The 24,836-nt window shown below is 48.8% G+C and overlaps 1 protein-coding gene across 1 annotated transcript in view; it reads right to left on the bottom strand.

The window, feature by feature from the left end:
• Positions 1–24,151, bottom strand: part of TRIP4 (thyroid hormone receptor interactor 4) — a gene marked incomplete at its 3' end in the record, with an annotated part of 34,688 nt that extends 10,537 nt beyond the window's left edge. Inside the window, exons 1-11 of the mRNA XM_010181170.1 lie at positions 24,066–24,151; positions 22,732–22,898; positions 22,385–22,521; positions 18,003–18,236; positions 17,019–17,097; positions 15,102–15,231; positions 14,572–14,787; positions 13,925–14,051; positions 12,963–13,150; positions 11,176–11,300; positions 10,284–10,375 (exon numbers count right to left, since the gene is read on the bottom strand). Of these exons, the coding sequence (XP_010179472.1) occupies positions 10,284–10,375; positions 11,176–11,300; positions 12,963–13,150; positions 13,925–14,051; positions 14,572–14,787; positions 15,102–15,231; positions 17,019–17,097; positions 18,003–18,236; positions 22,385–22,521; positions 22,732–22,898; positions 24,066–24,151 (1,581 nt within the window). The remainder of the gene's footprint in view (positions 1–10,283; positions 10,376–11,175; positions 11,301–12,962; positions 13,151–13,924; positions 14,052–14,571; positions 14,788–15,101; positions 15,232–17,018; positions 17,098–18,002; positions 18,237–22,384; positions 22,522–22,731; positions 22,899–24,065) is intronic.
• Positions 24,152–24,836: the final 685 nt, after the last annotated feature.

Here is a 24,836-nt window from a genome sequence, read left to right as displayed (position 1 = left end):
CAGTTCGGGCACCGCCAGCAATAACCCCAGTTCCTGCCCGCAGATACCCCGTGGAGCTGCTCAGGTACACCTGCAGCCTGGAGCTGTAACCGGCTCTGCAGGTTGGAGTTATTTCATATCAAGAGGAAAAATAAAACCTCCCTCCCTTCTTGCAGTCTGCAGGACCAGCCTTCAGGAGCCGCTGCACCCCAACAGCATACGTCTTTGTCGCTTGTCCGAGCGTTGAAGCACCGTTTCCCCGTCTGTTGTTTTAACAGCAGTAGTCTCCAGCATCGCTTTACAAGGACGCTCACTTTTGGGGATTATCAAGCCAATCTTCCCAACCCAACCTTCACCCTGAAGTGTTCGACGGCACGTACACCCAAAGGTGACACCCAACCGGCAGCAGGGGCCTGAGCCAGGAGACCCAGGTTTGCCGCTGCTCTGTGCCACCTTCTCCTGACTCAGACCTTCAGTTTTGGAAAGAGCATGCAGAGCAACAAGCGCTTCACTTTCAGGTTTGATCTCCCCCTTGCATCACACTTTCAACTCTGAGCACGTTTTCAAGCATCATCTTTTAAGGACCCGTTCCCTCTGCCTTTTGGCCTATGTGAAACATAACATTTTCCTAAACAGAAACCCCAAAGCAGATCCAACTTTATAGAAACGCCAAATTTTCCAGCTTGAGGCAGAAACATCCAGTACTGCAGCCTCGTGAACACGCACCCAAGGAACTCCACACGCTGCCCTTGGTCACAGAAGACCGCATGGATGCAGAAAAGCCTCTCCACAGAGGCTGGATCAGAAAAGGGATGCTGGCCGATGTTCAATCCGAATCAACAGAACAGGCAAAAAAAAGGATGAAAAAATAAGCAGGACCACAAAGAAACACAAACAAAAGCCGGCAGCCAAACTTTTGTTTGAAAGCCTGTCAGGTCTAGACTGCAACGTGTGAGGAAGGAACAGCTCGAAACCACAGCTGCTAATGGTTATGGATTTGGCAATCAAAATGTCTTTGTTAAAAAAAAAAAGTTAACTGCCTTACTATTGAGGTTACAAACCGCAGCCTTGATGCATTGTTGCAGTCAACATCCTCCCTGCTGTTTTTGAGAGCTTACATCTGCTGCTGGCAGATCGTGTGCTGGCATAGGCTCCCTTCACCAGGATGCGCAAGGAATTTTGCTCGCCTGCTTTTCTTTCCCCTCCTTCCTACAACGATGCCCGTCAGTGCCTGCCTGCTCTGCCCTTCGCACTCTTAGCTGGTGCGCAACCAGACCCCGGTTGGGATCACCGCAGGATCCTTCCCCCGGCCGGTGGGACCCATCCAGTGGCGGTTCTCTGCCTCCCAGCCTCAAGCTCGGCTCTCATCGTGTTCCTACACCACAAGCTGTACTTCGATTCAAAGGGCAAGGGAAGCAATTAAAATGTAATAAGTAACAACAGGACTTTGAAATGTAGATTTAAGATTCAAGCGCGTGCTGGTGCACTCTGATTCTAAAACGCTGAGCAGTCTGCCAGGGCTCCAGTCCACAGGGAGACCCGAAGGACTCAGTGGTGTCAGCAAACACCAGCCACGCTTTATCTCCCTGAACCGGCGCCACTGGACCTACAGCCACCAACACCCTTCTGCGGCTCAAATCCCAGCCTGAGAAAACACCCGCCCATGGCAAACCCTTGCAAGCAACATGAGAAGGGCTTGAGATGTTTATGGAGTGCCTGACGACCGTCGGGGGAAACTGGGTGGACTTGGAAAAATATTCGGCAGCGTACGAGGCTGAGCTGAAAGAGCTATTTACATCCTTCTGTGCCGAGGGACGGCAGAGGTAGGGCCAACCTCCGCTCGGTGCAGCCCCACCACCGGTGCTGTTGGCTGAAAGCTGGAAAGGAGAAGGAAAGAGGCCATAGCGAGGAGTAGATGAGGTGAAATGAGGGCACCTGCTGCTGGCCTGAGCAGCTCAGAACATCTGCACCCTGCTAGTGACAGCCAGACCTCTTCAAGCAGCTTCATAAAGTCCTTTCATAAATCAGAGTTGCAAAGCAAAAGGGTAAAAATGAGACAGTAGGTGACAGAGATCAGCTGAACTTGGCAGAAAAGTAACTTTGGTGAACACAGCCCTGCACAGATAAGACATCTGCGTCCCAGCCCTGGTTTAGTTCTGCAGCCGCCACTCCCTACGCTGGTCCTTGCTGCTGCTCCCCGAGGAGGCTGACGCCGGCAGCCGCTTCCCACTATTGATTCAATCCCACCAACACGATGGGATTTCTCAGGATATGCATCTGAGCAACCTGTCCGGTCAGGTTTAGGAAACCAATGACGCGACGAAGAAAGCTTAAGCAAGCGCAGTCCTTGGGCACTCGTACATTTACCGCGTGGTTACATTGCCTAGCCGGCAGCTTCCCCGTCACTTGGGGTCACCACCTAAACGGTGGTCATGGCTCAGCCTGTTGTAGCTGCAACCCGATGGCAAGGCTGTGGGGCACCTGAGCGGCAGCCAGGCTCGAGGTCAATTTTAGCCTATGCTTGGTTTCAGGATTAAATAAAAACCAAACACCAAGAAGGCAGTAAGTATCAGTGACCACATCTGAAAGGAGGGGAAAAAAATCACAGATCACCGACTAGTTTGCTGAAATGGTAGCAGAGGCTAAGTCCACAGTCATCATTAATTAAGTCATATGCTTCAGCCTTGGCTTCGTTTTTTCCCTAGGGTCTAGGAAACTGGAGGAGAGGGCAAGCTAGCCTCTATCATTCGATTTCTTTGGCATGTTAATGCATTCCTAAATTAATCATCATCAAGTGACAATCTCTCCTTCATCTCACCAGACTGAGCAGCAGCCTCAGCAAACCTGCTGGCTTAGACAAGGCAGCTGGAGCCTTAGGAGAGGCTCTGACGAAAACCAAAGCACCTCACATGAGGAAAAACTCCCCCATCTCTCACCGTCTGTAATCCAGACCAGCTGCACGCCTGCTCTGCTCCTAGAACCACCAACCAGGAGGGCTTCACACGGTGAGAAAGTGAATAAAGAGCCACATCAGCTGTAGGTCGCTGCATGTCGGACTAATGCCTAATAGCACTTGATCTGGCATCAGGCTACACGCGAAAGACAAATTCAGCCTAGGAGAACTCAGGGACCTGTGAAGTTCAAAGGCCTTGCAGTTGGTTGCAATCATTGACAGCCACCTCAATCACTGCAGAAGAAAGGAGATCTGATCCAGCCTTCAAAACCCTGCAAAAAATCATTCAGCGGTGCAATAAACGCTGATCATTTCTCTCTGAAAGAGAAAAAAATCATTCTGAGATGCAGTAACTAAGCCTCGGGATGGAGAAGGGAAATATCCCATGGGTGGGAGGTGAGCGCGGGTGCCAGGACAGCCACAGAACCGCACAAACAGGCACTTGTCTCCCTCAGAGCCTAAGAAACCTTTCCTTTAGGGAGAGGGTCCTGGTAAAAAGCCTCCACGTATTTACACTGTTCTCGGAAGTACACATCAATGTATATGTTTGTGTTTCTCCCTCTCATTAACTTCTTTCTTAGGAAAATAGCACCAGCAGGCGATACTCTTCCTTTATTTGGAGATAATTTAAACAGGCACCTTCTACACTCTAAATATAGAAAATTTCTACCCTTCTTCTTCACTCCTGTTTGAGAATTTAAAGCGAGTCCTGTATGCTTGGCACCCAAGTCTCATTTTATTTGCTGTTATTTTATTTGCTGTTTTCACCAGGGAGGGAAGGGGAGGACAAGAGATTAAATGCAAATTTCCCGAGAGGGAAAGATGGAGCCTATTTTAAATGATAGTTGCAATCTCGTGGCACAAAAATAGCTTAGACGTGTTCCCTTGTGCAGATTTAGGACACTAAGCCATCACCTAGAAATGAAAAATAAACACTTTACTCCTGTCAAACATAATTATCCGATATTTCAACCTGAGATTACAGCTACATCTAGATATCGGCATGTGTGCGTGCTCGCATTCAAAGTAAGCCCAAACACACCTCTCGACTATTGAAATAGCAGCAGTGGAAATGTTCTTTTTCCAGTTTAAGTAATAGTCTCTCATATTAAAGTCATTAGCAAAATGAACGTGGACTTCAAAGCACATTAAAACAGCTTAAATGTAAATAGTTCCCTGCTTGCTTTAGACTCCTGCCAAGCCGGGCCTGCGCCATCCCGTGTTTCCACGCCGCTGAAGTCACCACACCTCAAGCAGGGAAAGAAAGGCAGCTCCTTGCCCCACTCAAGGTGTCAGTGACGTCAGCCCAGGAGCAAGGAAAAGCCATCGTCAACACTCAGATGTCAACAGGGACGGGGGAGAAAAGTTTCCAGGTCACCTTTAGCGCCGAAACGCGTAACAAAGGGATCATTCTGGTCTCCACTGCGGGTTTCTGGGCGGCTGCCAAGCAGAGAAGGAAATGAGCCCAGAACGCGCATGAGGAGATGCAAGACGTGCAAAGCTCAACTGGAAACGCTGAGATTTAAGAGCCACGCGGAGGGATCTCCTGGCTCCGGCCAGCAGCAGCAAGGCTGAATTTAGAAAGCAGCTTTTGCTTCGGTCCCCTGCGAACACGGCAGGTGACACGCGGTACCTGGGGTGGGCCTTCCTACCCGATAATAACTTCTGCTCCAGGAGCAGCTTCGATTCAAAGATCACGGCCTTGAGCAGCAAAATGAGGCGTAAATAACCTCTGCACATAAATAAAGCACAGCTTTACTTTCCACGTGGGGAGGAGACCCAGAGGACTGGATTTAAGTAGTTCATGCAATTAGCAGCACAACCGGGATTAGGACAACGTCATCTGACGTGATGCTGATTTTAATCACAAGGACATCTCTGCTCTGCTCTTCCTCTGCTCCCTGCCAGCAACTGATGCGAGATCCTGTTCTGGCATCACTTTTCACACGGTCCTGCAGATCTGCAAACCACGTCAACAACGTCAATTGGTCTTTAAATACAGCACACGAAGGGCAGAGCTGCAGGACTGACCCCTCTGGAGGGGTTACGCACGGCCAGACTGACACGGCCGGTAATAACGCGGATAAATAGCCTGTCCCTAATAACAATGCAAGCTCTCAGGGCAGGGACTTGGTCAGAGTCTGCTGGAGCAGCATCCAGCAAAACGGGGCACTGTGACTTGATTTTGTTATTTGAGTACAAGTGCAAAAAAACCCCAATAAATTAAATGAGGATAATCATAGAAAAATAGCAGCAGGGTGCCACTACCATCGTCATTAGCAACCTGAGAGAGGATGCAAACAGCAAGGAAATTAAATCTGCAGACAGTACTAAACAGGGAGTGGATGGCACCATCAAAAGGACTGGGAAATAAAAAAAGTCACAGAAGGGACAGACCAGGAAGGGTCTCCCTTGCCTACAGAAAGGTCCAAGAGTCAAGACAAACTTCCACGGCTGTTGGAAAAGGCAGGGCCACCATCAAAAGACAGTGAGCAAGAGAGGGAACTGATGCGGCTTCGGGTGGCGGAATGATCTGCAAACACGGCTTGGCCTGCACTTGTGAAATTATTTCTTCTGAAAAATGCAGAAGTTTCAAATCCAAGTTGGTGAGGAGGAGAGGCGAGAGCGTCAAAGCATAGCACCTGAAAAGAGCTCTGTGGTGGCTTTGTCTCCGAGAGGTCTCTGCTACTGCACCACGTTACCTTCCTTGCCAATATACTGCAGATCTTTAGACACTATTCCATGTTTTTTGCATGCCATAAGCGGTGCAAACACCTCGTGTTCCTTCCCCCCTCCCCGTGAAGCGCAGAGGAGTCTTTGTACACCAAGATATGGCTGGATTACATCACTGACAAGTGGCTTTGGTCCTGGTAGCTGATGAACCTGGGCTGAATCATCAGCGTGAGCAACAAGGATTTCCGACTCCCAGCGAGATCCAACTCGGATTTCTGAGCTGGCGCTGCACATTTTTTCACCTCGCTAGTGTTCACAATTAAATTAATCTCAGCTTCCTTCAGATGCGCTCACTGCTCGAGATAGCCCACAACCACACGCATTTCCTCATAAACCGACTTCAGAAGGATGCTCAGATCTCTGAATTCAAGCTTAAAAGCTAGGGAAATGAACACTGCATTAAGTGAGCCTGGGAAAAAAAAAGGGACAAAACCACTGTAAAAAGGCAACAAATTGGGAATTATAAATAGTTTGCAACATGGGAGCAGTAAAAAGCAAGTGAGACGTATGCCTGCACAGGCCGTGGCATTGTGGCATTGAGAACAGAGGTAAATCTCTCACCTATAGCGTTGACAACCAGGCTCCTGGATTACACTGCTCTTCCCCCAGTGCCTCTGTGGCCAAGTGGCCCCAGCAAACTGGGAGGAATTCACAGAGCACATGGCTAACTGTGGGGCTCCTGGAACACAGGAGGTTCCACTGAAATTTGAGAAGAAACTTCTTCTCAGTGAGGGTGACAGAGCACTGGACCAGGCTGCCCAGAGAGGTTGTGGAGTCTCCTTCTCTGCAGACATTCAAAACCCGCCTGGACGCCTTCCTGTGTAACCTCATCTGGGTGTTCCTGCTCCGGCAGGGGGATTGGACTGGATGAGCTTTGGAGGTCCCTTCCAATCCCTAACGGTCTGGGATTCTGTGATTCCTCTGTGGGAGGACTGAAAGCCAGTCACCTACAGCTCAGTTTCCTGACTGTAAGAAGCCATCACAGCCATTTTACCAATGCCTGAAGAACACATCCACAAAAAGGGAGGAGGAATTCTTAGAGAGACCAAGACCTATTTTCCACCACTGTTACAGGCAGCAGAAGAAGGACAAGAATCTCCTTTTAAGACCAAACTGCAAATTAGTGGATGCTACAGAAGAAAAATCCTGCCCCAGTGTCCTCTCCTCTTCCCTCTCCCAGGGCTTGCTCCCATACAAGGCCAAACACTCCTGCAGATTTCCTTGTATTCCAGTCCCAAAGCTCCCTCTGCTGCTCACATGCCAACCTCTTCCCCTTCTGTCTGCGACAGGAGACACAACCTCATCACAAATTCACTCTTCATCTCTAGTTTCCAGGCATCTCTGCTAAAAAACCTGACAGGATTTGGGAAAGCCAGAAGAGCACTTCAAGAGAAACAGTCCCCAGCCGCTGATGCCTCTGCAATTCTTCATGGCAAGAAAACTCCCATCAGCCTGGAGTGTCCTCCTTCTCCAACTCAAGGAACACGTTTATTCCCTCTCACAAGATGGTCTTGGTTCACTGTGACACCCTACATGGTCTGGTGATTCCCATCACACCAAATCTGACTTGTAGAAAGGGTAGCAGAGGGAACAGGCAGGAAACGGTACTGAGAACAGCCGTGCTGTGCTTGGTACTGAGCACAGGCTTTGCACATTAATAAAACACACCCCGAGGAAAGTCGCTGCTCCAGATCTTGGGCATGAAGTCAGCTACAGCATCACAGCCCAAGACTTCAGGAGGTCTCTGATCCAAGCAAGGTTGACATCAGAGAAGCTGTGGATGCCCCCTCCCTGGCAGTGTCCAAGGCCAGGTTGGACGGGGCTTTGAGCAGCCTGGGCTGGTGGGAGGTGTCCCTGTCCAGGGCAGGGGGTTGGACCAGATGCTCTTTTAGGTCCCTTCCAACCCAAACCATGCTCTGATTTTGTGACATTGAATTCAGGTGAGGTTGCTCACGGCTTTGTCCTGTCTGGTCTTGAAAATCTTCACAGGTGGAGACTGTGCAACCGCTCCGAGCAATGCCTGCTCCAGCGCTCGGCTGTCCTCCTGGGGATTTTTTTTCTTAAGTCACAATGAAACCTTTCCTTTCAATTTATGACCCTTGTCCCTCACCCTCCTGCTGTATGCATCAGCAAAGAGCCTGGCTCTGCCTCTCTATAAGCTCCTTGCAGGAAGTGGAAGGTCTCTCCTCAGTGTCTCTTCCCAGGCTACATGCTCCAGCCCCCAGCCACCTTGGAAGCCTTCACCGGACTCACTCCAACATCTGTTTTTGTGACCACAGTATCCCAGATGTGGTTTAACCAGTGCTGAGTGAAGAGGAATCATCAAATCTACTGGCCATGCTGGGTCACCATGCCATCAGCCCTCTTCGCTGTCAGGACCCCTGTTCAGCTCGCTGGCTGCCAGCACCCCTAGGGCCTCTTCAGCAGAGCTTCTCTCAGCACCAATGCAGGGAGCTGCTCCAACCCAGCTGCAGAGTTTGATGTTGGGCCTTCAGGAAGTCATATCAGCCCTTTCCTCCAGCCTGCTGAGGTCCCTCAGAATGGCAGCCCTGCTGCTGAGCACACCCACTGCTCCTCCCAGAAGCAACATTCAGAAAAACTGTGGGGCACTCCATCTCGTCCTTCAGGCATTGCTAGAAGTATTAAATAGGAGAAGCTCAAGGAAAAAAACCCTGAGGACACCACCAGCCTCCAAGGAGATCACAAGGTAACCACAACTGCACACTGAAGCCTGATGACCCAGGCAGCTATCAACCCTAGAAGTCCACCTATCCAGACTATAGTGACTCATCTTGGACACATGTGTGCTGTAGGAGACCAGGCTAAAAGCCTTGCTAAATACGAAGGAAAAGAAGTTCACCACTCCAACTACTGGGTCACAGCAGGAAATCAGGTAATCAAGCAGGATTTCCCCTCTAGGTAAATCCACACTGGCTATTCCCAGTGTCCTTCTCCTCCACTTGCCCAAAATTGGCTTCCAGGAGGAATCACTCTATGAATTTCCCAGAGAGCAAAGTGAAGCTGAATGGCCTGAAGCATTCAGGATCGTCCTTCCTTCCCTTTTTAAGGATGCATGCAATAGTCACCTTCCTACAGTTGTCAGGGTCCTCTCCTGATCTCTGTCACCTTTCCAAGGTAAGAGTGGCCTCACAAACACATATCCCAACTCTCTCAGCAGAACGTGGTGCACGCCATCAGCACCCACGGACTTGTACAGGTTGAGAGCACTCAAGAGATTCCCGTTTCAATCCTCACTTACTCCAGGTAATCCCTCTCCTCCTCGAACGCTGTCTCTAGGCACGAGATCTCTGGGAGACCTTGCTAATGAAGCTTGAGGTGAAGACGATCTCAGTACCTCAACCTTATCCATGTCCCTGGTCTCCAAATCACCTGCCTCATTCAGAAAAAGGCCACTTAAATGTCCTTTGACTCCCTTGGGAGTCTTAATCCACTGTAATCTCCAGATGTCCCTCCTTCCCTGTATGTAGGACCTCTGGATGTCCCCTCTGCAGGGTCTCCATGAAGACCTTGCAGCTCCCCTGTCCATCCTCCCTGGTGTGAGGCTGCTCACCTTCTCCCACTACTCCTCCTCCTGGTGACTTAGTCACAGAACTCTCACCAGTGAGGCCACTGGGACCTCCAGCTCCAGAAGAGGCACCAGGCAGTCCCAGCAGCTACAGACCCAGGTGGCTCTGCCTGGGCCAAGCTGCCCTCTCATAAGACGGCTGCCCTCTCAATCAGGGTAGTTGACCCCACTGGCACTACAGGGCCAGAGACAAGGCCCCATGGCACATCACCATCACTGCTGCAGAGTTTTCCACACTGTCTTGAGTTTCCAGGCCCCTTCATAACTTCTGCCACACAAATCCCTTCAATAACTGCAAAGACTCTGCAGGCTGTGCTCAGTGATTTATTCGCTGCCCTCCAAAAGCAGCCAAACAGGTACTTGACTCCTCCTAATCCAGAGCCCTCCCTGAGACAGGAAGATCAGTGTAGCTGTACCCAGAGCCAACAAAAAATTCCTGCCTGGGTGGGCAAAACGTGGAGCAATTCTTCCTGTTATGACCCTGTGAAGTTTCTTTAAGAGAAACAATCAGCGCTTTAGAAGCCACAGCCAGGTAAGATGTAAGCTCCCAAGTTTGCCAATGAGGACAAAAACCAGAAATGTAGCACTGATGAACTATAGGTTCCTTTCTTCCCCAGTCCAGCATAGCCACAACGTCCCAGTGCAGCAAGGGAAGTAACGGCTGTCATGAGCCCTTGCAGCACAGTCTCTCAAGCTTGTGTTGGTTTAATTAAAAAGGTGTGAGCCCTTATTGAAAAGAGTTTCAGAGCATGTGAGAAACTAGTTTCAACCAAACTACCTCACTGCAGGAGAGGTTGACAATGGATTCAGTTTGTAGTAGTCCACTGCCACCTTCCACCATTGCTGAAATACGTTTTGTCAGTACATTCTCTTTCTAGCCATACAAGACCACAAGGTAATTGTGTCTTCTCTCAACACAGCCTAAAACCTCCATTCAATGTCTTTTCCAGAGCATCTCATGGAGGTGAGTTATGCTACTTTAAAAGTTTGCTGGCTAATGCAAGCTCGTAAAGGTTTATTTGCTGTACTTACCTGCTCATTGAATTGTTCTTGTGATAAACAATCAGTCACGTCCACACAGCCTAGGAGGCATCCTGAGGGATAGTCACTTGGAAATTCCACATCTGCATCAAAAGAAATATCTCTTAAGGGGAGAGGTCTCCTTTAGCTGAGGTCTTCTAACCCCCAGGCGCCTTTCGATCCCACCACACACTTCTACTTTTTGAGGCACACAGCAATTTGAACACTCAGCTGTTCTCTTTCCAGCTCAGGATCTCCACCATGCCAGGACTAAGGTTGGGAGATTTAATTATATCTACACCTTTCCCTGCTTAGCTTCTGACAGAGGATCATATAGCACAGGAGGAGCTCCTTGACCAAATAAGGGACCAGAGAACCTCGCTGTATGACACTGAAGCTGGGTGATGTGCAGAAACACCACACAAACAGGCATGCAGCGCAGCCACCAGCATCCTCCAACCCACATGAGAGACTAACATCTTCCTGAGAACCTGCAGCTTTTCAATCCTGACTTCCTCAAGGTCAGAACACATGAAAAGCCTTCAACATCACTGTAAACAGACAAGCACGAGCCACTTCACCTGCATGCAAACACAAGCTCAATAGCTTGTTGCTTCAGCCAAGAATAAAATGAAGTCCTTTGCTGTCAAAAGCTATCACAGAAGTCAGGTACAATTCAACGGTGTTTGTGCTTTTGGAGTACGTGATCAGCTAAAGGATGGAGTTAAAGTCTGCCACCAGACTCATTTGGCTGATGAAATGCAGAAAGGATGAAGGGAGTTTCAAGAACAGAAGGTTAAAAAGCAAAGTAGCAATAACTGCTCAGCAGAGAGGGCTTTCTGACACTGCTCATTACGTGGCTCAATGTACCAAATAATACAAAGATCCAAGGAGAGAAGTTCACCTTTCCGGAGCAGCATTCTGTAGGTGGTCTCCAGTTCAGAGATTTCCTGAGGGGAAGGTCTTTTAGCAGTAGCTGCAATCCACAACCGCCCTCTGTGAGATGTGTACCAGGTCCTGCCCTCCACACTAGAGCACAAAGGAGAATTTAGGACTTAAATTTCAGCAGAAATCACCCACACGGACACAATTCTTCAATCAAACATTTCACTGCGCAATTCCTGCTGCTAAGCTTTGCCCTGACTATTTAAACTCTAGCAACGTGTCAGCACTACAGAGAAATGCTGAGATGGGCAAGAAATAATGCCACAAGCAGTGCACGTTCTCACTGCTTTGGAACAACACCGAAAAAGGACCTCAATCCCCTGTAAGTACAGCAGTATGTCAGACACGTGTGTAGGACAATCTGCTCACATAATTCCCTTGCAAATTCAAAAAGCAATGTGCAGTAAGCATGCAATCTAGGGAGTAATAACGGGCCATTCATCTGTACGACACGGTCCTTAGCTGTAGCTCTCGGGGATCCCAGTGTGGGCACCGGGCACCAATGCCGCAGCGCCATCGCAGCAGCTGACAGCATCCCCAGACCACCTGCAAGCAGAAGCCAGGCACGTAAAGATTTACAGCAGCTTTAGCTTGGGAAGTGAAAAAGCTTTGCTCTCTAAAATGAACAATTCTCAGAAGGAAAGGAAAAACAGGCTAAGGAAGATTTTTGTGCTGTATTACTGGTAGGAAAGGTGAATTAAAGTCTCAGGGATGCTGGGCTGAAGGAGCTTCTTTTTATAACTCTGATGCCCAGAGAGGGAAGGTGGTGGCCAGGGTGGTGGATGTGTGGTTTGGGGTTCTACTACCAAAGCCAAGACCCGTTGTTATCTTCTTTATGACAGACAAAAAGACCAGAAGGACATATTTCACATTTTCAGCTTATTTGACTTTCAAATTCCAGAAAGGCAGACCATGACTGCAGTGCAGAAATCTCAGCCTCTCTCTGAATTTACCCACTGTGGAGAAACTTGCACCTTCCAGGTGTCCTGGTTTCACTGAGGTAGAATCACAGAATCAGTTTTCTGTTCTGGAAAGCTGCATTTCTGTAAGGACTACAACACTTGATTTTCTGGGAACAACGTTGCTACTATGCTTTGTTTTGGTTTTCGGCTGGCACCGGTATGTGATGATCAAGGTCTTTAGTGGTTTTGAAATAAACAGGGGCAGAGGCTGAGGGGAGCGGAAACCCAGGGCAGTTGACCCTAAGCTGACCCCAGGCTGGACAATGAAAGTTATTCCATACCATAAACATCACCACTATACATTGGGGAGTTTGCTGGGGACAGCCCTCCTCTATGCATGGCTGCCATCCCAAGAGGGTCTTGTCCAACGTCCTACCCCGAGGCCTACTGCCCCGCTGCATTGGCTGAGTTTAACTCTGTGCACTTAATACTGTTATTGGTTTTTTTTCTTATTATTTTATTAAGTCTGTTTTTATTTCAAGCCACGAGTCTCCTTTCCTTTTCTCAATTCCCCTCCCCGGGTGGGGAGGAGTCATCAGGTGACAGAACAGCTCTAAACCATGACACCAGGTTAGCCACTCTGATGAAAAATGGATTCACTGGCTTCTCAAACCACCAGTAGAGCGGATGAGGAAGCGTGGCTTCCCAGCCTGGAGCTATCAGTAGGTTTCAGTCACTACAACATGAGCAAGTCCACACAGGTCCTCTGAGGAACACAGCTTCCCATCTCACCTACAAGGCAAGAGCTGACCAGGATACATCCCAGTTCAGGCCATCTCTGTACCTTTTGATTCCTCTTATGAGCAAGGAAGCCCAAGGCTGGTGCATGCTAAGGCACCAACCATCATCTGAGATCTCCTGCAACTCCCGATCCTGAATCCGCAACCTGCTCCGCTCTGAGCCAGGCTCATTTCCAGCGTCCATGGAATGGATGGTTTTCCTGTGCAGGGGCAAACCAGTTTGGTCCACCCACTTCAGAGCATCCAAAAGAAACAAGAAAAAGGTTAGCACCTGTCTAGGAACAATGTATAGCACATGCAAATAATATCTGAAGTTTTCCTTCACTTAAGGACAGAGGTACTACTCTTACTGGGGTCACTCTTCCTTCCTTGCGAGCTCGCTGCACTTACATGCCATATTTTGGCAGGAGAAAAAACAAGGAAGTGCTCCACTCTGCACAGCTTTTCCTTTCTGTGCATCACAGCTAAGCTGTGGATTTAAAGAGTAAATCTCCCTGCTGGTGTTTCAGTGCATTCACAGGAAGATACCATTTTTAAAGCACATTCACAGCCATCAAGTGAAAACTGGCAATCATCCAACCTCCAAATGCTTAGCATGCACACCACAACTGAAGTGGAATTGGAGGGTAGATTATCATAGAAGCACAGAACCACAATTATGCCCTTTGGTTACTGGAAATCTGCCAGAAAAGGCTTCAGAAATAGAGCTGAAAAGGTGACAGAGCCTTAGGCTTCTGACTCTCAGAAATTCTTTCAGGTTCCTAAAGAAGAGGCAAGAGACCAAAACCAAGATAAACCAAACCTCCCAAAAGCAGGGAACAGAGCAGGGCATTGGCAAACCTTCTCTGTCCCCAACTCAGACAGCTAACCAGGACCTCTGAGAGACAGCAGAGGAGAAAGGTGCTACAAACATGCTAAAATTCACAATTAATTAGCTTTAATTAACAAGCTTAATTCTCCCAAAGTTAGTAATTACTTTGCAATAAATCATTCAACCCATACTGACCAAAGGAGCAGGCTGGAGAAGATGAGGATTCACTAAAACACCAGAATTCAGAGTCGCCTTTGCATCTGGGCTCCCAGCTGGCTTGCTCAGCATGCCACAACCAATGGCTTCGATGGTTTCATCCAGTCTGCAAGCACAAACAAGAGGCATGAGAATTCCCCACTTCCCCCAGCAACGTCTCCCTTCTCCTCACACAAATACTCTTGATTCAAAGCACATTTCACCACCTCTCCTAGCTAAATGATTGCCTTGCTCAGTACTATTGCTAATTTGAACAGTCTACCACAGAAACTCAGCATGGTTTGAATTTGAGATGAATTGGTTCTGCTGAGATAACCCTCCTGGAACATCTCTTGCCAGGGCAGCTTTATCTTTCAGAGACATGACAGCTACCGAAACCCTGGTGCAAGCCTCCACAGCTGGGCTTTGGGGGTGGTTCTCAGCGGAGATGATAGGCTGCAAGCCAAAAGGACCCTCAAGGATGAAAAGAATGCAAAACTGCATCCGAGTGTCACAAGTGCTCTTCAAGGGAATGGCCTGCTCAGTTTTCCTTACACTTGCTCTTCCAGATTCAGCCAGACCACCATCCGTAACAATTTTCACCTCCCTCTCTCTGGCACGCCGTCGCACTGCCAGTTCTCACTCACTTGCTGTGGTATTGAGCCATGCTGTCGTCCTCTTCCAGGATCTGTCTGCCGGCGAAGTCGATGGTGATTTTTTTGGCAAGCCGAGAGGCATGACGCAGCTCATGCAGCTCCTGCTCTCTCTTCTGGAGGGCCTCCCTTTCCTGCTTGGAGAGCCACTGGTTGGAGTCCGTGGCAAAATAATCTGATTCATCATCGATGACCTGGGTTCGACGCACGCTGGTGAGAAACAACCATAACAGCAGAAGATGAGCACAGCGTGACAGTGACACAGCACTGCCTGCCCCAACCCTGCCTTCCACCGGCTCCCTTCTGTTCTCTCCAGAGCACTGGACTGTCAGGGACACAGGACAGGGACATCCAAAGGGGACACATTTGAGGGGTTCACTCTTGTCCCACCAAACGCCGGCGTTAAGGTGTCTGTAGCTACAGCCCAGGTTTTAGAAGGAACTCCCTAACATTTCTCTTAAAGGCAGCTTAACCAGCAAAATAATTTATGCTGTTTCACGATAGTCTCACAGCTGATATCTTACCTTGTCCTGTCAAATTCCAGCAACTTGTCTTTGTGCTTCACAGCCATCTCCAGGCCTGCTTTGAGTCGAGCTTCTTGTCGAGGCAGTAAGTCTTTGCTTATGGCATCCAAATTCCCTGAACTTTCAGCACCTGAGACAGAAAACAAATCACAGCTCTACAGTCAGCTGTCTAAAGCCCAGTCCCAGTGAGCCTGGCTGCAGAAATGGCCCCTAAAACAAACACCGTTCAAGGAGCGAAAAGAAGAACTTTGCACCAAGATTCGCACCTTTCCAACCACGTTCAAGCCCTGATGTTCCCCTTTCACAGACTCCTTCATCAGGAGAGAAGGACGCATTTAAATACCACAGTGAGGACGTCTAGGTAGTGTTTAGAGGTAAGATTTTGATCTTTGATTCTCCTTCACCCTTCCCTAACAACTTGGGCAGTCTAAATCCTGCTCATCACCAACCACAGGACTTCAGTCCCCTTCTAAAAGCCAAACTCTCTCCTAAGCGCTGTTACCTCCACAAAGAGACTCTTGGTCACAACAGATCACTGAGTTTCTGGTCACACACAGAGCAAGGTGCCTGCCTGCTGCCATAGGAGTCTCTCACAAATTAAATCCTCCCCTACACGCACTCCTCAGCAGGTTTTTCAGACCAGCCAACATTAGAGAGAGAGAAGTCCATTCCCAGCAATGATCTCTTCTTTCTGACTGTTTCTGGCAAGGGGCCAAAACTCAAACAAACAAAAGCAAATAAAATTAAAAACAAAAAAAAAGGTTTGCATCAAAGCCACAATGACACAAACCAATGAATTTCACAGCAGACATCATGCAGCCTTTATTTCAGGGAAACAAAAAAGCCTGTATTTCCCTGTCATCACTGACGACCACTGTCATCATGACCACATTTCAGCTGTCACCTACGCAGAAAATGCGCACAGCAAGACCTGGCAGGAGCAGAAGGGAAGACCAATAAAATGGGTAAGAAAAGGGGCTCCTGAAGTGCATCAGGATCTCTATAGGAAGACAATAAACAGACCAACTCTGTGATCAGCTGTTACTCTCAAGGACTTACAGGACCTCCTGCCATCTCAGCAGCTCTAAAGAGAAGTTGACACTGAGACCCAGAGTAAATATCTCCCCAGTTCTTCAGCCAAGTGTATTTTTCAACCAAGAACACTATGACCTTGGCTGTATTTCAGCTAAACTCAGACAAACATCCCCATAATGCACAGGTCTTTGCTGGGAGACTGGGTTTTATTTCCTCTTGCTTTCCTTGGCTCTGTTCCTATTTTTAGCTCCTGAGATAAGTGTTAGACAAGAAGAGTCATTAGAAAATATTAACCACCACCTCTCTAGACCCAGCAAATCAGATAGCAGCACTTCATCTTCCACGGCACACATTCCACAAGAGACTTATCCTCATTTTCAAGGACTGCTACAACGATCCAGTTCATGTGATTGATTCAGGAAGGCCTAACAAGCCGCCTTGGGGCCTCTGAGTCAGGACGTTACATGCTGCCATTTGACACTCCCCATTATCACCTCTGTTGAAGTCCACAGACGCTGCTGAGTGCTTGCAGAGAGGATAGGAGGGGATGGCTTCCCAGCCATCCTTCTAAAGCCCATGGTAGCAATGAGGGCAAGTGGCTCAGTAAAATCTGAAGCAAATAAAGTTCACAGACTGTCCTGGCAATTTACATCCCAGAGAAACGTTCACGTGTCAGCTCCTGAGAAAGAATTACCTTTAGACTTTGTCAGCAATTCTTTAAAATTCAGGTGAATGGATCTACAAAATTTACACACCAGGATAAACACACAATTATTCCTACACAGCATCAGGGCAAGCGCAGCACAGTGAGGCAGAGGAAGGCTCCTGCTGCTGCATAATTGATCAGATTCATTATATTACAAGTATGGAATTGCTACTGACCGGCCATGAGCTTCTTCAGCAACTTCTGGCTCTTGTTTGAGTCCCGCTGAAGAATGTCCTGCTCTTCTTTAGTGCACACCTAAGGAAAAACACCAAAGACTTAGGAAGGACATCACATGTTTGACAAGCTTGGACAACAGCTCAGGGTAAGGTGTTTAAAATGGCCACGATAGTCCACACCTTCTTCCCTTCAGTGCTATTCACACAGGGAGACTCCTGAAAGCTCGTTCTTTGCTTACAGCAGTCCATGAGAAATGTACAGCCTGGTCTTGCTCGGCTCTGTGGGTGGGCATGCTACTAGGTGATCTCAAAGGATGAGAAATGCACTCAGAACCTCCTTGAGCTGATCAGCAACGCTTAAAGCAGAGGACCTCTCTCTTGATTGGCTACATGGAGTTAAACAGACCTTTAAAAATAGCAACCAACCTGATTTAATGTCTTTTCTTCATTCAACCAACAGTTTCCTCTCCTGAAGTTAGCTTTACTGAATCTGCGGTCGTTAACTTGCCCTCCTTCACCAAAAGGTGCCCTTTCAACCAAATACAGGGTGTAACAGGTACCCAGATGATGCCCACTTGACGAAAAGTCAGCACACTGGACATGTCTCCTGCCTCTCACAAGGCTAACAAGGCCACGTGTGGGATGCGGCTGAATCCTTGCCCACATTTTGGACACTAGTGCGACACACAGGACAGCCACAGGAGACTGCCAGAAATCAGGCAAGCTCCAAAATTATGTAAATTATGAGGGAAACCTCTCTGCCCTCTGATGTGATACATCCTAAAAGAAACACTAAGTGTCTCAAAGCCACAACCACTCTCCTTTTCCTAGAAGCAGACAGCACAAATTCTCTCCTGCACAGCTTCAGAGCTTGGAGGGCTTTACTAATGGAAATTTGACCTGAGAGGCTAATTCAGCCCCAGGCCATTCCACAGCCCTGAGCAAACACCATCACGTGCAAATAAAAACCCCCACGTTACTCACCAGAGCACCACAGAACAAACAGGGTCCGGAGCCCTCCTGCTCGCAGACGATGCGTCCGCAAACCAAGCAGTTGTTGATGAGCTTGTGCTTCTGGCCCAGGCACTCACAAGCGTGACGCCCCGGGATCAGGACGGCCAGCTTGTCTTGCCCCTCCTTGGTGTACAAGCTAACATATTTGGGCTTCTTCTTAGAGGAACTGCTACTGCTGCTGACACCACCGCTGTTCTCCTGTGCCTGAGAAGCAAAGAAAATAAACTGTACTCACGCTGCAATACTGGCAGCAAAGGGAAAGCACCAACCCTTGGTTGGGGAGACTCAGACAAGTGTTATTCTGCCCAACTGGAATGAAACTTGGACCAGACCCCAGATCTGATGAAAAGGACAGCTCCGTAAAGGTCCAAGGAATCTAAACAAAGCAAGGACACAAGGATGTTTGCTGTCTCTGTGTCCTGGTTTCACTGGGATAGAATCATAGCATCAGTTTTCTATTCAGGAGAGCTGCATTTTTCAGAAGACCACAGTACTCAATTTCGTGGAAAACAGAGTTCATCAGACACTTTGGTTTAGTTTTCGTCTGGCTCTGGCATGCAGCAATCAAGGGCTTTAGCAGCTTTGTATTAGCCAGGTGCAGAAGCTGAATGGAAGCTGACCACGCTGGCCAACAGAATTATTCCATATCGTAAACACGACACTCACTATAACTTGGGGAATTTACTGGGGACACCTTCCTCTTTCCTCGAAGGTCACCATCCTTGGGAGATTTTGCCCATCGTTCCGCTCCTGAGGCCTCCTGCTCCCCTCCTACGTTTTTGCTGGAGCTGTTGTGTTTGCAGTGTTTATTCATCTTCTCCAATATTCACTGCTGGGAGTGCACAGCCAGCGACTTCTGTGTGAGCTGAGCAGAACCTGATGTTTCGTTACTATTATTGTTATTATTATTACTACTACTATTATAGTTTATTTCAATGATTAAACTGTTTTTATCTCAACCCATGAGAGCTCTGACCTTTCTCCTCCCATTCTCTCCCCGACTCCACCAGGAAGGTGGTCAGTGAGAACGGCTGCATGGTGTTCAGCTGCCTGCCAGGTTGAACTATGACACTCTGTAAGCTAAAACTGCTTGGGTCTAGATGACAGGCACGCTGTCATCTAGACAGCATCTAGACAGCATCTTTCAGACCTGCACTATCAACTCACGGACGTTTAACAGCTTCCAACAGCAGCTCAGCTACTCCCAGATGTATTTCCAAGGGCTATTTAGGTTACAGGAACTCCCATGTTTGTAATTATGAGGTCCTGTGAGCGCCCATCCCCAGAACCAGAGCTGCTGGTGGCAGCAGCACCTCTTCATTCACACCCAGCATCTTTCATGTTTTCCACCCAGCACAGTCACCTGTGCAGAGGTTTTCCATGCTTAGCATGTTCAAGTATTTAGCTGTAATGTAAACTCTTCTCCTCATTTCATGACTTGGTGTCAGCGATTCTGTGATTCACCTCTCTCAGTTTCAATCAGGAACTGCGCTGGGTCAGGCTTTGGGTCAAAGGCTTAAGTAGAGAAACCTTGATCAGAAACAAAGCAAGATATTTTAGCTGATGGCTGGATTAATAATCTAACAGTGGAATTCTCCATTTTCCCTCTCAGACCTTTCACCTTGATCAAATAAACACAGGGCTCCTCCTTCCACCTGACACCCCCAGCAGGCACCAGTTGAAAAGTGAATTGTTGAGGAGTTAATTGCAGGAATTAATTACAGCACAGAAATCATTCCAGAGGAAGAGAACAAAGCCAACTGCTACCATTTCTCTGGCAATCCTCAAAATCAGATGTTTTTAAAAGCAGAGCACAACACACTCCAGGCACAAACACTAATGAGACTGGCTTCAATCAGGAACTGCATGCTGGCCATGACCATGAAAGTCATGGACTTATTGCCCTGATCTGTTTCAGCAAGCAACACTCCGACATAAACGCACTCTCTGGCCTCTGGTTGTCACATCTGTGACATCCTTGGAAATCCTCTCACAGCTCACAGAGGCTTTTCTATGCCTCTCCTCTCTGCAGTCTCTCTCGAGCTCTGCACCTCAGCTGGCTCTGCTTCCGTGTCTTGTGGCCTCCCACGCTGCTCTGCACAGGGACAGGGCTGTGCTGGGGTGTGAGGACACCTCTGGTACTGACTCTTGTTACCAGCTCTGCTCTCAAGAGCAGCAGGCTACTGGTTTAGTGACAAGTAGGCATAGCATTTCCAGAAAAACACCACAAAAACAGATAAAGCAACCTCGGTTAACAAACCCTGGCAGAGCCTTCTTAGGTTTTCTTAAATTAAGTTAGAAGCTAATGATAAGGCAATGGAATATTACTGTCCGTTTTTAATCCTCCAGTTCAAAAAAATGTGGTTTTTAATCTTACAAAAAGTTTTACAAGCACTTTAAGCATTTGTAGCCTCCCTGCTACACAAAATTTAAAAGCATAAATTTAAGTTTCATCCAGTGCAACCCTGACTCCCAGGATTTGGATGTTGCTCAGGCAGGATCGCACCTGGATAAACCACCGAATTTCATTTCAGGAGGTGCAATGCGCTCGATGTTTATAGCAGGAAGGACTCAACTGCAAGTCCAAAGGTGCAAGTTGAGTGCACTGCACATCCGCACACCTATTTCTGTAGCGCACACCCACACTTCAGACAGCAAGGGAGCGGCCGGCTCTACTTGATGCAGTCCAGCACTGCACGTGTACGTCTGGATCCATACCCGGAAATGGAGCCCAAGTTCCCAGCCGGCAGCTCTGAGACAAAACCCACAACACTAGAAATAGAATCAAGACATTCAGCCCAGGTGATTGCAATGATTTTTAACAGTAAATGTTATCATATTTGACATGCTGACTGTGGGAAATGGTTCTGCTGAACAGAAAGCAAACCTGCTGCAAAAAGTTAGTTCACTACCACAGCAAAAGGCAACTCCTGCTTGTGACATGGCCTTGTGTTGCTTGGAAATAGTAGGATTCCTTGGTTTTTAGCATTTCTATGCTCTTATTCTGCAGTTTCTTCCATTGCAGCTCAGACCGTTTATGAATACTGCAAAACCAATAAAAAGTCTCCACAAAATACAACAAAAATCTCAACACTAAAGCGGAGCTGAACAAGAGAGGGAAATGGCCAGAGCAGAGTTGGTGCCCAGTGAAAGACACTTGCTACAGCTCCCCAGTCCCTCTATGCAGCGCCCAAGGTTTCCCCTCTAAGGCAGCCTGAAATATTTCAGTTGCCAGTTAAAGCTTTATCCAGGGTCACTCGGAAGTTTTAAACCCCTGCCTATCCCAACGGCTGCCAGAGCATTTGCTCAGGTTACAGCTGCTGACTGCCACTCTGCCCGCTAGCTACGAGGGAGCAAAGCCACACAGCTGCAGATCACACAGCAGCTGTGCTGTACATCAGACGGTGCAGGGCTTCGCTGGGATAGAAACATAGAATTGATTTTCTGGTTAGGAGAGCTGCATTTCTGAGAAGACTGCAGCACCCGATTTCATGGAAAACAGAGCTGATCAGACACTTCGGTTTGTTTTCAGATGGCTCTGGTACGTAGGTTGCTACAGTGATCAAGATTTTTAGCAGTTTTGAGATAGGAGGAGCGAAAGCCAGGGGCTCTCAGGGCAGCTGACCACGCTGGCCAACAGAAACTATTCCAACATCGCACTATAAATGTGGAAGTTTACTGGGGATGCCCTCTATCCTCGCTGGTCAACATCCCTGCAGGGTTTCGCCCACTGTTCTGCTCCCGCAGCCTCCTGCTCTTCTGCTTTCACTGGAGCCATTGTGCTCACAGCGTTTATTATCTCATCTAATATTCACTGCTGGGAGCTCATGGCTCACGACTTCTGTGTGAACTGAGCATAACTTTGTGCGTTTTATTACCGCTGTTCCTGTTATTATAAATTATACAGTAATAATAATAATAACAACAATTCTTGTTGTTGCTGTTATTATATTTTACTCTAGTTTATTTCAGTCATTAAACTGCTTTTGTCTCAACCCACAGGTGTTCCGACCTTTCTCCTCCAACTCTCTCCCCTACCCCAGTGAAAAGGGAGGCAGTGAGAGACGGCTGCACGGTGTTCAGCTGCTTGCCAGGTTAAACTGCAGCACGAGGAGAGAGAGGCAGTTCTCAGACACTGCGATGTAGCTGGGAAACATAAGCACACTTCCAGGTACGCATCCCTTTCATCATGACTCTGATAACGAAGAATTCCTATTTCTGAAAGTTAATTTCCGCTTCCCGATCACATCTGCTGTTAGTATTCTACATCACCTTTCCCCATGACCCAGGGTGAAAGCACAACCTCAGCACCCGGTGAGACGCAGCCTGCCCTCCTGCACCACCACACTCACCTTGGCCAGGTCAAGGGGGGTTTTGACTTCCTCAACGTGTGTGCTCGGCTCAGCATACACAGGCGTCTCCTGCTTGTTCCTTCCTTTGCGTTTACCCTTTTTCCCTTGGTCTCCAGCCCGAGGCACTTCTGAAGTCTCTGGAAGCACGCAGAAGCACAAAGAAAGGCTGGGTGACTGCCAGCAAAAGAAAGATGTCCCTGAACTCTGGGTGAATGAAAACTGGCTTCATGTTGTCATGACATACTAAAATAGGACCAGTCACGGGCCTTTGTGGCACATAATTGTTTATAAGCAGAATACCTACGACAGGCTCACTTGTGACTTCAATTCCTCCCTGGACCACTCACCATCCTTTTTCCGATATGTTGGCAAAGGCTCCGATGGCAGCTGGGAGGATTTCCGCCACCTGGCCAGCAGCTCTTCCACAAAGCGACTCTTCTTCCCATCGGTCCCCTGGATAAGGTCAACGACGTACTCCCGGATCTCATCCTCATTTGTTATCGACAAGATGTACCTGCGAGAGGACAGGGTGGAGAAAAATGGGTAAGGGGGCTTGCGTTCTGAGAAAACCAACACGTATGCATTTTGACTCTCTTCTTCAGATCACACTTCTGTAGAGACCATGGTAAGAAATGGGTTTATGAGTCACATTTTCAGACAGGCCCTTTGGGAAAGCCTTATTAAATTCTGAGACAGACACTTTGGGAAATCGCTTATGGCTGTTTCACTGAAAAAAAGGTAAGGTAAACTAACTTTCTCCCCCTGTTCCAGTGCAGTGACATCCCTCCCTGATCACAGAATCCCAGAATGTCAGGGATTGGAAGGGACCTCCAAAGCTCATCCAGTCCAATCCCCCTGCCGGAGCAGGAACACCCACATGAGGTTACACAGGAAGGCGTCCAGGCGGGTTTTGAATGTCTCCAGAGAAGGAGACTCCACAACCTCTCTGGGCAGCCTGGGCCAGTGCTCTGTCACCCTCACTGAGAAGAAGTTTCTTCTCAAATTGAAGTGGAACCTCCTGTGTTCCAGTTTGTGTCCATTACCCCTTGTCCTATCATTGTTTGTCACCGAGAAGAGCCTGGCTCCATCCTCGTGACACTCACCCTTTAAATATTTATAAACATGAATGAGGTCTCCCCTCAGTCTCCTCTTCTGCAAACTAAAGAGACCCAGCTCCCTCAGCCGTTCCTCAGAAGGGAGATGCTCCACTCCCTCCATCATCTTTGTGGCTCTGCTGGACTCTCTCCAGCAGTTCCTGTCCTTCTTGAACTGAGGGGCCCAGAAGTGAACACAGTATTCCAGATGCGGTCTCACCAGGGCAGAGTAGAGGGACAGGAGAACCTCCTTCTGCCAAACACCAAAGATCTGACCCAGAGACTCCGGTTCCCACCGAGTCACACCAAAAAATCTAACCATAAACCAACAAACCCTTACTTAAACACACGGGGACAGCAGCGTGCCCTACCCACAGGGACCCCACACCGCTCTCTGCCACCTCCCAGCCCCTCGAGGGCTTTGAAAACGCCGTTTTCCTTCTGTGTTGGCTCACGGGGCCGAAGGGGACACGGAGGCTACGCGAGGATCCACCGCGGGCCGCGGAGGAGTGATCCGCCAGGCCCTGGAGGAGGGTACGGCGGAGGGTACAGAGGGAGTTTTCTCTGGCTCCTCCGGTCCCACTCACCTCACGACCTCCTCGCCCACGTCCAGCCCGAAGTCCCCCCGCAGGTGCTGGACGCACCAGGCCAGGAGCGCGCTGGGCGCCGCCATCTTCCGCGCGGGGGAAAGGAAACGGCGACGCACCGCACCAACACTTCCCACACAACCCCCGGGAACGCAGCCGCGGCTACAACGTTCCGGGCCGCAATAGAAGCGAATGGAAAATTAAGCCATCATTAAAATAAAATCGAAAGAGGAAAGGGGAGGAGAGGAAAGGAAAGAGGAGGAAAGGCTAAAAGCCTGGTTAAGCAAATACACATTAGGGTGAGCATTAAAAGATAAAGGGAGCAATAATTGCTGGGAAGAGAGGTAACACATCATGTTGCAGCTGCTACAAAGGAGCCTCTCGGGGGGAGACCGTGATTTGTCATAACACGATCCTTCGCTGAAATTGGAGGTGTCTGGCCTTCCTAATGCTGTACTTAGTTGAAGCTTCCTGCGGCAAATCTTCATTTGCTCGTCAGAGGGAGCTCCAGGCACAGCCCGCTGGCAGGAGGCAGCGAATGGCCCCGTCCCCGCAGTACCAGTGGCGGGGCTCCATGCCCAGCCGGGCTTCCTATCACGATTTGTCGCGGGAAGGAGCGATATTGCCCTTCCTCCTCTCCCCCCGCACTGCTGCGGGGTCAGTAAGGACGGGTGCCGGTACTGGGCTGTGGGACGTGGGTGCCAGCTCCTTCCAGGGGCCAGCGCTGGGGTGCAGGGCGGACCGGCCTGCGGGGCGAGCTGGGGCGGAGGC

The sequence above is a fragment of the Mesitornis unicolor genome, unplaced genomic scaffold (assembly GCF_000695765.1).
Source record: "Mesitornis unicolor isolate BGI_N332 unplaced genomic scaffold, ASM69576v1 scaffold39043, whole genome shotgun sequence".
In the NCBI taxonomy this organism is placed as follows: Eukaryota; Metazoa; Chordata; class Aves; order Mesitornithiformes; family Mesitornithidae; genus Mesitornis; species Mesitornis unicolor.
Note: the sequence above shows the minus strand (reverse complement) of the source record. Positions and strands in the feature narration are given on the sequence as shown.